The sequence below is a fragment of the Babylonia areolata genome, chromosome 4 (assembly GCF_041734735.1).
Source record: "Babylonia areolata isolate BAREFJ2019XMU chromosome 4, ASM4173473v1, whole genome shotgun sequence".
Taxonomy (NCBI): Eukaryota; Metazoa; Mollusca; class Gastropoda; order Neogastropoda; family Buccinidae; genus Babylonia; species Babylonia areolata.
In genome coordinates, this window is record NC_134879.1 from 55,666,214 (window position 1) to 55,680,223 (window position 14,010).

Here is a 14,010-nt window from a genome sequence, read left to right on the forward strand (position 1 = left end):
AACCAACAGTGGAGTGTTTGAATCTGGGTATGCGAAAACAGAGTGGATCCAAAGCCGACTGTTAAGTCTTAAGAGCGAGATGGAGTGCAGAGGTGAAAGCAGCCACAGAGATAGGAAGGGCAAGATTTGTGAATACATTTATAACATAGAGTTCTGATCCTATACTTTATTCTGTGTGAGACAGAAAAGCCAATGGAGGTGTTGCAAAAGAGAAGTGATGTGCTCAGATCTTTTCTTTCTGAGGACGAGTCGGGCCTCAGTTTTGTATGTGCTGAAGGGATTGAATGGATGAAGCAGGCAAACCAGGCAATAGAGAGTTACAATAGTCAAGGCAAGAGAGAATGAGAGAAATGACAAGTTTAAATGTTGCATCGGTGGACAGATATTTCCAAATGGAACTGATGCGCCACTACTGACAGTAGCATGACTGACATGTCTGACTGATAAATTTTTGCATGGACAGTGTGTTGTCAAAGGCAACACTGAGGTTCCTGACTGAGCTGGAAAGAGGGATGGATGTACTGCCAAGTTTGAGTGTGTTAGTTGTGATAGAAAAGTTTTTATTTAGTTCCTGTGATTACTGCTTCAGGTTTGTCTGTGTTCAACTGTACTGTAATTAATTGGTCATCCAGTTTTGAATGTCCAGGAAGCAGTTGGATATTTCTTGCGAGAGCGAGGACAATTTTTCAGGGGTATCACTCTTCTGAAGTTGAGTGTCATCAGCATAAGAATGATGACTGGCATTGTGGTAATTGATAATTTCAGCGAGAGGAGCAGTGTACAGTGTGAAGAGCACTGGGCCTTAAACAGATCCCTGTGGGACTCTGGGTTCGATTTTAACTGGTTCAGACTGGAAATTTTCAACAATGACAGACTGGAATCGATCAATGAGATAAAAATTGAACCAGCTGAGAACAGTGCCGTTGATACCAAATGTAAAACGAAGATGGGAAAGAAGGACTGAATGGTCTATAGAGTCAAAGGCGGCGGACAAGTCAAGAAGAGTAAGAAGGGGAAATTTTCCCCGAGTCGGATGCTAGCAGCTGATTGTAGAGGAGAGTCATTTTGGTGCTGTGATCAGCATGGTAGGCAGACTGAAAAGCATGTAAGAGTTTGTTGAAACAAAGGTGGTTGTTGAGCTGCTTCAGGACAGCTTTTTTCAGGAGTCTGGACAGGAAAGGAAGGTTGGAAACTGGTCAATAGTTTTTCAAAATGTTTGCGTCAAGGTTGGGTTTCTTCAGAAGAGGCTGGACGATCGCAGTTTTGAAAGTGGATGGAAAGGTCCCAGGGAGAAGGGATGAGTTGACAATATTGGTGATACACACATACATCTGAAAATCCTATAACACACACAGACACATATACACTGATGACTCTCCAAACATGCTTAACAATCTTGTGTTATCATATACTTTGCAATACATGTTCACAGATTATTTTTTGCAATTAAAAAACAACATCAAAAATGCAACAAACCTGGGCATAAATTCAAAAGCAAAGCCAAAAAAAGTTCTTTTCTCTCTCATAAACACAAGCACATGCACATACACATGCACTCTCTCTCTCTCTCTTTCTCACAAAACAGTACTTACAGCTTCTTTTCACATCACATTAAAGCTTAAAACCCCATTCCGATGAAGTATCTCTGGACTAGAAATTCTACAAGCCCTCCCTCAGTAAAGAGATGATGAATACAAGTAACTACATGTAGTGCAACGAAACGTCAGCAGACATTATTCACTTTATAAGTAGTGTATACTGCAAGAAAAGATTTACGAGGGTGGGAATGGAAGTGTTTAAACTGAAGTGTGACTGCTCTGCCATGAAGCTGACGACTCAGCCACCCTTTCTCTGATACAGTCAAAGATTGGTTGCCCTAACGGACGAGTAGAGAGAGCACTTCCACTTCTGCGCCAAAAGGTTTAGTTGTTCCGGACTGTCAGATAGGTGGGTATTTCAAGCTCTGTATGTATGCAACAGCTCCATAAACAAAGACAACCATCAAATAAGCATTACTGTCTTGGCGAATCAAATGTACAAAGGACAAAGACAAAACAATGGGGAAAGGTTAGAAAGCTGCAGATGCAAACCAAACACACCAAACCAAATTTCTTTTGACCCATGTGCTCATTAACATCAAGCACAGTGTTTATAAAATGCTGAAAATAATTACTGTGGGATGCTAGTCATCACAGTTCTCATCTCTTACAACCATCTGGTTTCAACAAAAATTGTAACATTCCAAAACAAACACACACATACATACCCACCCATACAGACACACTGATGCAAAACACAATTCTCTTTTCACTCACACACACACACACACAAAATACATGCACGTGCGTGCGCTCGCACACACACACACACACACACACGGACACACACACACTGAAAACTTGGGCTGTTTACAAAAGCCAAATATTCTGCCATCCACACAGAAGTGTTAAAAAAACTTTTTTGGTAATGTTTTAACAAGAACACAACCAGTTTTATACAAGCTTTCGTGACCTCAAATATTTATCAACAATTGACTGTTTAACGATATAGTGCAAAATATTCAACTTTTCATTAAAAGATAAAAAAAAAAAATCAAAAAAAAAATCAACAACCCACAAACACACACACTGCCAATATATATGTGCAGTACACTCGTTAGAGAACACCAAATTCATCCCCAATCTCTGTCACCTCCGCACTCCCACACTGTGTGTACAAAACAAAGGCATCACACTCACATCTGACACTGTGTGTTCAAAACAAAGGCATTACACTCACATCTGACACTGTGGGTACAACAAACAAAGGCATCACACTCACATCTGATACTGTGTGTTCAAAACAAAGGCATCACACTCACATCTGACACTGTGTGTTCAAAACAAAGGCATCACACTCACATCTGATACTGTGTGTTCAAAACAAAGGCATCACACTCACATTGTGAATGGACCTCAAATGTTTCCACGTCATTTTGTCCATCCGTCCATGCTACCTGAGTCTGCAATGCTTTCACTGTTCAAAAGAACAGGTGCGGTCTTTGAAACAATGAAAAAAAAAAAACAAGAGAGGCAAGGCCTTCAAGACTCACTTGTGATAAATTAAGTCCCCTAGCATTAATTGCAGAGTATTTTCCCTTTTTTACCATCTGCACCAAAACGTTTGCAAAATAAATAAAAATTCCATGCTTAGCAAAAGAAGTTCCTGTTTGAACAAAAAATGATAATAATGACTCCTCTTGTTGTTGTGTCAGAATAAGAGGTCAAAGTGCCAAGTTTAGAGAATACAAAAAATATAAATATAACAGTAAATGCAGTTTGCATATAATTAGGATTCTTTTTTTAATTTTTTTGTGCCCATCCCAGAGATGCAATATTGTTTTAAACAAGATGACTGGAAAGAACTGAATTTTTCCTATTTTTATGCCAAATTTGGTGTCAACTGACAAAGTATTTGCAGAGAAAAATGTCAATGTTAAAGTTTACCACGGACACACAGACACACGGACACAAACACACCGACAACCAAACATCGGGTTAAAACATAGACTCACTTTGTTTACACAAGTGAGTCAAAAAGAAAGAAAAAAACAAGCACTGCTCTGCACTTTACACTACCAGCCACTCAAGCCATTTCCTGCCATTCCATTCCTTTGTTTGTTTTTCACCCCCCTTGACTGTTGAACCCCAGGTGTGATGAAACTGGCGAAAACAGGCATGAACTGATGTTCAGAGAGGGCAGGGATGGATAAAATGTAGCTTTACCATCTGGAAGTAGTTGTGTCACCACTTTGTACCGTGAATCATGATCTGGGCTAAGTATGGATATTCCTGTACTGCAGCGGGACATTCACTTCTGCTTTCTCAGTTACATTATCTGGCCTTTTCATTGTTTGATTGTTATTCAAAAAGTGTCTTCAATGGGACTGAGCATGCTTTTGATGACGTTGTGCGTGTTTTGTACATGAAGCAGAGCTTTACCAGTGCACTTGGCAGTTGTAGAGCTGGTCCACAGAAACTGCAGTGCAGCTGCACTGGTTGGGTACACACAAAGTGTTTAGGAATACCAGCTGCCTACCCTTGTGTTTTCTCCCAACAAGGCAGGGTTGTACAAGTGATCTTTGCAGTTCAGAGATTGTGCAGCGTTCAGAATTTTCTGAAGTCTATGGAATCAGCAGAGACTTAGGAAAAATCTTCACGTTAAGCAAACTCAACTGTGCTGAGATCACTTAGGCAACCCTACACTGCTCACAATGAGATAACGATCCCCGACTGATGAGTATGTTTGTCATCAACAATCAAAGGCTTAACAGCTGACAATGGAAGGTTTTAAACAAGAATTCGAACCCCACAAATCGGACAGAGGACATCAGATCTTTAAACATGAGTTGAAGAACAACAATAGAAAATGAAAAAAAAAAGCAAGTAAAACAGTGAAAGAGAACATTGTGAAAAGCAATCTGAAACAGCCACCATCAGAAATGCAAGGGAAGCAGAATGTAATCAACAGAAAAGAAAAATGTGAATCTCAAACTTGCACCCCTCCCCCCTTCTCTCAAACAAACACATATACAGAGATATACTAAGGCGCAACGTACACATATGCAATATAAACATCACACATACACACTGTTCCATACACACAATGCACATGTTGTTCTGGACACATAAATCACAAACTATTCTAAACGCACAATGAACACACACATATACTCTGTTCTGTATACATACCCCTCACACATATACTTCTGTGTATATAACACACACACACACACACACACTGTTCTATATACATCACACACACACACTGTTCTATATACATCACACACACACACACACGTACACGCACACACACACACAGACACTGTTCTATATACAGACACATTCAAACACACACAGTTTTAAATAACACATATACACAAACACACACACACACACACACACACACACACTCCTCCCTCCCCACTCTCCCACACACACACTGTGCTATAACACACACACACACACACACAACTGTTCAGCACACACACCTCTCCCTGCCAACTCTACCCATCACACAGACACTGTTCTATATAAGTAACAATCCGACCACTACACCGCAAACTCACAGCACTAACTCACCTCTTAACACCTCCCCAGACCCCCCACAAACCCTCACACACACTAACCAACCACAAAAAAAAAAAAAACACACAAAAAACCCAGACAACAAAAAAACCAACAACAATAAAGACACAACCACTCCAGCAGTACCTTGGGGCTTGTAGTTAGTGGCGGAAAGAGGGCGCCCCAGTCTCTGGAAGCAGACAGGGGCAACCGCGCCAACAGCGGCAGAAGGTGAGGAAGCAGAGCTGGGCCTCAAGGGCAGCCCAACGCTTCCTGCCACCTGACTATCCAGGCAGGAAGCGCTGTGCTCTATCGTTTTAGTGAACCACAGAGAGAAAAAAACTGGCAGTCAAATCAGGGTCAAAAGAATGGGTGAATGCGCCATGCAGACCGCTAATAGACATAACCACTGTGAGAGAGAGAGAGAGAGACAGAGAGAGAGCAGAGAGGTAGCAGGAGTACAGTGACAAAGAGAGGTTATAGTGAGAACAAGGACAACTGCTTAGATTCTACTACTGTGAGAACAGACAGGCAGCAAAAGAGTGAGTTAGGAGTGACAACAAAGAATGACTGCTTCAATGCTAATGTCAAACATGAATGCTAATGTCAAACATAAATGCTAATGTCAAACATGAAAACCGTGACAGGACAAAGAACATGGCAAAAAGAGTGCAGTACAAAGACAGAACAAACATTGTCTGTTCAGATGCTAATGTCAAACACACACAAAAAAACAACTGTTCAAGAGTTTACTGACACAACAAGTAAGTCCATGGAAATCTAAATTGCAAATTTGTGAATTAAATATATCAGGTTAAGTTCTGTGAAAAAAAAATGAATGACTTTTTCCAAGTAGAACAGAATCTACACAAAAACTATGTTAAAGAAAATATATGAAAATAGAATAGAAAAAAAGAAAAAAAAGAAAAGGAAAACAACAAGAACAAAAAAGTCTTAAAGAAATTATAATTGATTGCAGGACTCTATGAAAAGAACAAATCTTGTAATCCTAAGGGATGTAGGATTTTTCAGGGAGGAGATTTTTTCCAGTCTCCAAGGTAAACAGATGTGTAAACATGGTAATGCCCAAATCCCCTTTGTGTATATATACACATGCAGAAGATCAAATATGCATGTTAAAGATCCTGTAATCCATATCAACAAACTGTGGGTTATGGAAATAAGAACATACCCAGCATGCACACCCCTCAATATGAATAGCAGCTGCTTATAAAGCGAGACAAGCACGTAAAAGTACACCTGCACGTGCGAGAGAATGTTGGAGTTGCAGCACACCAATGGAAAAGAAGTCAAGTAAACTTCAGCAGACATTTCTACAATATTCTCTTAAACTGACAGCAACCTTCTTTTTCATAATAATGTAACGTAGCTTGGGATATCACAGATGTGCATATACATTATTACTGGCAGAATTCCTGAGGTGAAATGTTCCAAGAAAAAGGCAAGACAAGCCACCAGCATTCTTTGATCCAACTGTTAGCACATCTTGCCATGTTTTCATTCTGAATGACTGTTAACCCCTTCACTACTGAAGTTGGTGAAATAAGATCAGTGTAGCCTGATTCTGACATGCAGTCACTACTTTTGTGCGCTTATCAATGGTATAATCAATTTTGCTGAACGAAAGAAAAAGAACCCCCAAAGTCCAAACAAAGAATGGTGACTGATGTCCTGACCTGTTAGCTCTTTCTTATCTCAGTGAGGTGACAGCTCTTCAGTGACAAGCATCTCATCAGCAGCTGTCGAAGACTAAAAGAACAAATAACCCCCCCCCCCCCCACCCGGCCCCCCTAAAACCCTATGATCTAAATTGTGAATGTTGGAATCAGGGTACATTCTGCAAGATTTCAACTATAGATGTCTGCGTGGCAAACCAACAAAACTATTCAAAGTGCAGACAGAAAGGAACAGAGGAGAAGAAGACAAGGAAATATTTCACTCATGCATTTCTTATTTAAAGAAAAAGAAGAAATAAATCATATGAGAGAATTAGGAATTGGGGGGGAAAAAAAAGCACATGATTAAACTTTCATACGAAACTATGAAAACAAAAGTTAGAATGAAAAGAAATTATCATGTCAAAAAGAAACACCAAAAAAGAAAAAAGACAAAAAGCTTGCACAACACAATGATAGGAAAAAAACAGAAAAAACAAAAACAAAAAAACAACAGAAAAAACAACAACCAAACAGATCATAAAGAATTGAAGTGTTGTCTAAAATATACAAATATTGTCAGAAAGCAACAATTTATTATTATTATCATTTTTTTTTTTTTTTTTTGCGTGTGAAAGAATGCAAGTGAAGTCAGTACTTGTGTCATTATCAATCATCTCGGCCAAATACAGGGCTCTGTTCCCATACACAATGTTAGTAGTGCTGAGTTCACTTAGCATTGATAACTTTCCTCAGTCTACACATACCAAGGAAAATTCTTAATGTTAAGTAAACTCAGCATTGCTGAGATCACCCATGCAACCCAGGCAAGGTCTTTAAACATACCCTGTTTTTTGGTGTGTGTTTATTTATTTATTTATTTATTTTTTTTAACAGTTACAAATGAAGCTTTTGTCCACTTAACAACCAGAAGAAAGAAATGATTAGAGAACAGTGTCTTTAAGAAAACGTGTCTCAAAATTCTCTCCAAGTGATGATGCAGCAAGAACATGCCAACAGCACACAGACTTCATCACCAAAACTCTGGCCAGGTGGGAGAGTGACTGGCTGGTTTTTTTTGTGTTTTTTTTGGTGATAATGAAAAGTCTACAGCTGTGGTCCAGTGGACAACAATTAGCAAAACTACATGTCTTGATACTGAAACAAAGAACCCCCCCCTCCTCCAAAAAACCCCACAACAAACAAAAAACAACAACAACATTGAAAATGCCAAGATTGGGTAAACCCACACAATACAGAAACGCTCTCTCCTCGCTCAGCCACCACCCACCTCTCAGCGTGTTGTGGTGTGGTGCTACCACCGCTGTCGTCGACATTGTCGCCTGATGTTCCCCGTCCCCCCCACCCTCCCCTGGCCCCCTCTGCTGTCGCTGCTGGCGCTGCTGCATCACCTCCAGGCGCTGGACCTGGGGGGAGGGGGGAGGGTTGTGGGGGGGCTTCATGGGGGCGGAGGAGGTGGACAGGGAGCTGCCCAGGAAGATGCTGGACGACTTGTTCAGCTTGGTGTAGGTGGTCAGTATCTGTTCCAGCTCACTCTCACTGTAGGGGGAGGAGGAGGAGGAGGAGGAGGAGGACAGAAATAAGGATAGTAACGCTCTGTGTATGTGTGTGTAGGATGTGTATGTGTGTGTGGAGTGTGGGGGGTGGGGGGTGGGGGGTAGTGTGTGTGTGTTTGTGTCTGTGTGTGTGTGTATGTGTATGTGTGTGTGTGTGTGTGGATTGTGAGGGGCTATGGACTCTTTGTGCATGTGTAAATATGTGCATGCATGTGGGTCTGTTCAAAGACTATGTGATCAGCACCTGCTCCAGTTCACCAGTTTTCAACTATGACTTCTTTTTTTTTTATTGTGCATTTTTTTTTTTCTTTCCCAAAAAGAACAGATAATTACAATGAAATGTGACAGGAGACTAACCTTCAGAGTACTTTTTTTGTGATGATTACTGTAAAGGAATGACATATTTTCAAATCATTAACTGTACTTTCGACAATGAGTTTATTGTGGTGTTGTGATGAAAGGGGCAAAAATCTTTCCATCGAAAGTGTCAGGAAAGGAAAAGAAATTCTTTTTCTCAAAATTGTTTTTACTTAACTCATCAACTGTGACCAACAAGGGTCTGATTCCTGTCTGAAATAACCCAACGCGTGCATTTGTTAAGGTCACATTCACTGTCATAAAATCATGTACATTAACCACAGTATATCAAACAAGCTGAGACTTCAAACAAAACAAGACAAAAAACCCCAAAATGCTACACAGGCAACGTATGCATGTGCTAATACTCACTGCACATGCACAAAGAAATACGGACTCAGCTGGGGCACACAGGGAGAGTTGTAACAATAAAATGCATTAAAAAAAAAAAAAAAAAAAAAAAAAAAAAAAAAAGGAGAGAAAAGAAACCGAAATCAGCTTCTGACCTGGCAATGCAGATGAACTGGTCGAACCGAACTTCGTCCATAACAATCTCAGCGTCAGCAGCATTCTGCAACCCCTGGTTTCTGCTGCCAGACTTTTCAGTCAGTTTCAGCAGGTGCTTAAGCTGCTCTGTCTCCTGCACACACACACACACACACACACACACATCAGTGAAACTGCAGATCTGCTGCTTTGAGTGAAGTGTGAGGAAGGTGGCAGGATGGATAAGACCCTCATCTGCCAACACAGTGTCTGTGAGGGTGGTGTTGATGTCAACACAGTGTCTGTGAGGGTGGTGTTGATGCCAACACAGTGTCTGTGAGGGTGGTGTTGATGTCAACACAGTGTCTGTGAGGGTGGTGTTGATGCCAACACAGTGTCTGTGAGGGTGGTGTTGATGCCAACACAGTGTCTGTGAGGGTGGTGTTGATGTCAACACAGTGTCTGTGAGGGTGGTGTTGATGTCAACACAGTGTCTGTGAGGGTGGTGTTGATGTCAACACAGTGTCTGTGAGGGTGGTGTTGATGCCAACACAGTGTCTGTGAGGGTGGTGTTGATGCCAACACAGTGTCTGTGAGGATGGTGTTGATGTCAACACAGTGTCTGTCTGTGAGGGTGGTGTTGATGTCAACAGTGTCTGTGAGGGTGGTGTTGATGCCAACACAGTGTCTGTGAGGGTGGTGTTGATGCCAACACAGTGTCTGTGAGGGTGGTGTTGATGCCAACACAGTGTCTGTGAGGGTGGTGTTGTTGCCAACACAGTGTCTGTGAGGGTGGTGTTGATGCCAACACAGTGTCTGTGAGGGTGGTGTTGTTGCCAACACAGTGTCTGTGAGGGTGGTGTTGATGCCAATGTCTGTGAGGGTGGTGTTGATGCCAACACAGTGTCTGTGAGGGTGGTGTTGTTGATGCCAACACAGTGTCTGTGAGGGTGGTGTTGATGCCAATGTCTGTGAGGGTGGTGTTGATGCCAACACAGTGTCTGTGAGGGTGGTGTTGATGCCAATGTCTGTGAGGGTGGTGTTGATGCCAACACAGTGTCTGTGAGGGTGGTGTTGATGCCAACAGTGTCTGTGAGGGTGGTGTTGATGCCAACAGTGTCTGTGAGGGTGGTGTTGATGCCAACACAGTGTCTGTGAGGGTGGTGTTGATGTCAACACAGTGTCTGTGAGGGTGGTGTTGATGCCAACACAGTGTCTGTGAGGGTGGTGTTGATGCCAACACAGTGTCTGTGAGGGTGGTGTTGATGCCAACACAGTGTCTGTGAGGGTGTTGTTGATGCCAACACAGTGTCTGTGAGGGTGGTGTTGTTGATGCCAACACAGTGTCTGTGAGGGTGGTGTTGTTGATGCCAACACAGTGTCTGTGAGGGTGGTGTTGATGCCAACACAGTGTCTGTGAGGGTGTTGTTGATGCCAACACAGTGTCTGTGAGGGTGGTGTTGATGCCAACACAAAGGGTGGTGTTGATGTCAACACAGTGTCTGTGAGGGTGTTGTTGTTGATGCCAACACAGTGTCTGTGAGGGTGGTGTTGTTGCCAACACAGTGTCTGTGAGGGTGGTGTTGATGCCAACACAGTGTCTGTGAGGGTGTTGTTGATGCCAACACAGTGTCTGTGAGGGTGGTGTTGATGCCAACACAAAGGGTGGTGTTGATGTCAACACAGTGTCTGTGAGGGTGGTGTTGTTGATGCCAACACAGTGTCTGTGAGGATGGTGTTGTTGATGCCAACACAAAGGGTGGTGTTGATGCCAACAGTGTCTGTGAGGGTGGTGCTGATGCCAACACAGTGTCTGTGAGGGTGGTGTTGATGCCAACACAGTGTCTGTGAGGGTGGTGCTGATGCCAACACAGTGTCTGTGAGGGTGGTGTTGATGCCAACACAGTGTCTGTGAGGGTGGTGTTGATGCCAACACGGTGTCTGTGAAGGTGGTGTTGATGCCAACACGGTGTCTGTGAGGGTGGTGTTGATGCCAACACAGTGTCTGTGAGGGTGGTGTTGATGCCAACACAGTGTCTGTGAGGGTGGTGTTGATGCCAACACAGTGTCTGTGAGGGTGGTGTTGATGCCAACACAGTGTCTGTGAGGGTGGTGTTGATTCCTCTTCTTGCCCTTTGTCTCCAAAGTAGGACTGGAAAATCAAAATGAGCGTCTGGTCATTCAGTTGCGATGATAAACCGAGGTCCCATGTTCACTCGTATGTACACGAGTGGGCTTTTACGTGTATGACCATTTCTACCTCGCCATGTAGGCAGCCATACTCCGTTTTCTGGGGTGTGCATGGTGGGTAGGTTCTTGTTTCCATAACCCACTGAACGCTGACATGGATTACAGGATCTTTAACATGTGTATTTGATCTTTTGCTTGCACATACACATGAAGGGTGTTCAGGCACTAGCAGGTCTGCACATCTGTTGACCTGGGAGATCAGAAAAATCTCCATCATTTACCCACCAGGCGCTGTTACTGAGATTCAAACGTCCAACGCTTTAACCACTCAGCTAATGTGCCCGTCATGTTGAAGATCAAACACATATGTTAAAGATCCTGTATTCCTTGTCATAATTAGCTTGGTTATGAAAGAAAGAACACACCCAGAATATACACCCTGAAATTGGAGAATGGCTACCTACATGGTGGTGTAAAAATGGTCGTACACATTAAAGTTCACTCATAAACATAAATGAATGTGGAAGTTGCTGCCCATGAACACAGAAGAACAAAAACAAAACAAAACACACCCTTTCCACAACCCAGACAAAACCCAAGACCTTCCTGTGATCAGTTTTTCTGAGGAAGGTGGTGAGAGAGCACCCAAATAATAACAAATGAAGTTTAAACTTTCCACTCTGAGCAAATCTACTATACATGCATCCGGCATCAGAGAATATCTTCACCAATGAAGACACACAGTCCAGAGAACAGCACCTCCACTGCCAGCACTGGGACTGCGACAGATGACCCCGGGAGTGGCTGTGTGTGGGGGACTCGGAATGAGCCAAGTGGGAGTAATGCTACTGAAATGGTGCAGATGATGGGGCAGCCAAAAATACAACAACAAAACAAACAAGAGAGGCAAGGCCTTCAAAACTCACTTGTGATAAATTAAGTCCCCTAGCATTAATTACAGAGTAATTTCCCTTTTTTACTATCTGCACCAAAACATTTGCAAAATAAATAAAAATTCCATGCTTTGCAAAAGAAGTTCCTGTTTGAACAAAAAATGATAATAATGACTCCTCTTGTTGTTGTGTCAGAATATAAGATCAAAGTGCCAAGTTCAGAGAATACAAAAAATATAAATATAACCGTAAATGCAGTTTGCATATAATTAGGCTTCTTTTTTTAATAATTTTTTTGTGCCCATCCCAGAGGTGCAATATTGTTTTAAACAAGATGACTGGAAAGAACTGAACTATTCCTATTTTTACGCCAAATTTGGTGTCAACTGACAAAGTATTCACAAAGAAAATGTCAATGTTAAAGTTTACCACGGACACACAGACACATGGACACACACACACAGACAACCGAACACCGGGTTAAAACATAGACTCACTTTGTTTACACAAGTGAGTCAACAAAACAAAAAAAGAACAGCATGTCCCCTCACCCTGGTGTAGATGTTGACAAAGTCGGCCAGCTGCTTGGCCAGGATCCGGCGCCGGTCGCTTAGGGTAAGCTTTCGGCTGGGGATCACCACCCGGAACGTCTGCTGCAGGTTCACTGCTGCTCGCTTCAGGAACCTTAGCACAAGGTCCTGCACACACAGTGTCCACAGGACTGATGGTGGAAATTACTGCACACAGTGTACACAGGACTGATGGTGGAAATTACTGCACACACAGTGTACACAGGACTGATGGTGGAAATTACTGCACACACAGTGTACACAGGACTGATGGTGGAAATTACTGCACACACAGCGTACACAGGACTGATGGTGGAAATTACTGCACACACAGTGTCCACAGGACTGATGATGGAAATTACTGCACACACAGTGTCCACAGGACTGATGGTGGAAATTACTGCACACACAGTGTACACAGGACTGATGGTGGAAATTACTGCACACACAGTGTACACAGGACTGATGGTGGAAATTACTGCACACACAGTGTACACAGGACTGATGATGGAAATTACTGCACACACAGTGTACACAGGACTGATGGTGGAAATTACTGCACACACAGTGTACACAGGACTGATGGTGGAAATTACTGCACACACAGTGTCCACAGGACTGATGATGGAAATTACTGCACACACAGTGTACACACGACTGATGATGGAAATTACTGCACACACAGTGCACACAGGATGATGATGGAAATTACTGCACACACAGTGTACACAGGATTGATGATGGAAATTACTGCACACAGTGTACACAGGACTGATGGTGGAAATTACTGCACACACAGTGCACACAGGATGATGATGGAAATTACTGCACACACAGTGTACACAGGACTGATGATGGAAATAACTGCACAAACAGTGTACACAGGACTGATGGTGGAAATTACTGCACACACACTGTACACAGGACTGATGATGGAAATTACTGCACACACAGTGTACACAGGACTGATGATGGAAATTACTGCACACACAGTGCACACAGGATGATGATGGAAATTACTGCACACACAGTGTACACAGGACTGATGATGGAAATAACTGCACAAACAGTGTACACAGGACTGATGCTAAAAACTACTACACCCACAGTGTACACAGGACAAGTGCCAGAAACTACTGCACACAACGTGTACACAT

The 14,010-nt window shown here is 42.6% G+C and overlaps 1 protein-coding gene across 4 annotated transcripts in view; it reads right to left on the minus strand.

Moving 5' to 3' along the window:
- Window positions 1-14,010, minus strand: part of LOC143281759 (tubulin polyglutamylase TTLL5-like) — a 62,135-nt gene that overhangs the window by 9,060 nt on the left and 39,065 nt on the right. For 3 of the 4 annotated variants that reach the window (XM_076587040.1, XM_076587039.1, XM_076587041.1), the window contains 5 exons: window positions 12,836-12,982; window positions 9,222-9,355; window positions 8,073-8,341; window positions 5,253-5,414; window positions 2,941-3,015 (listed from right to left, as the gene is read on the minus strand). In XM_076587040.1, coding sequence (XP_076443155.1) covers window positions 2,941-3,015; window positions 5,253-5,414; window positions 8,073-8,341; window positions 9,222-9,355; window positions 12,836-12,982 — 787 coding nt within the window. The remainder of the gene's footprint in view (window positions 1-2,940; window positions 3,016-5,252; window positions 5,415-8,072; window positions 8,342-9,221; window positions 9,356-12,835; window positions 12,983-14,010) is intronic. The other variant, XM_076587042.1, reaches the window with a different exon arrangement.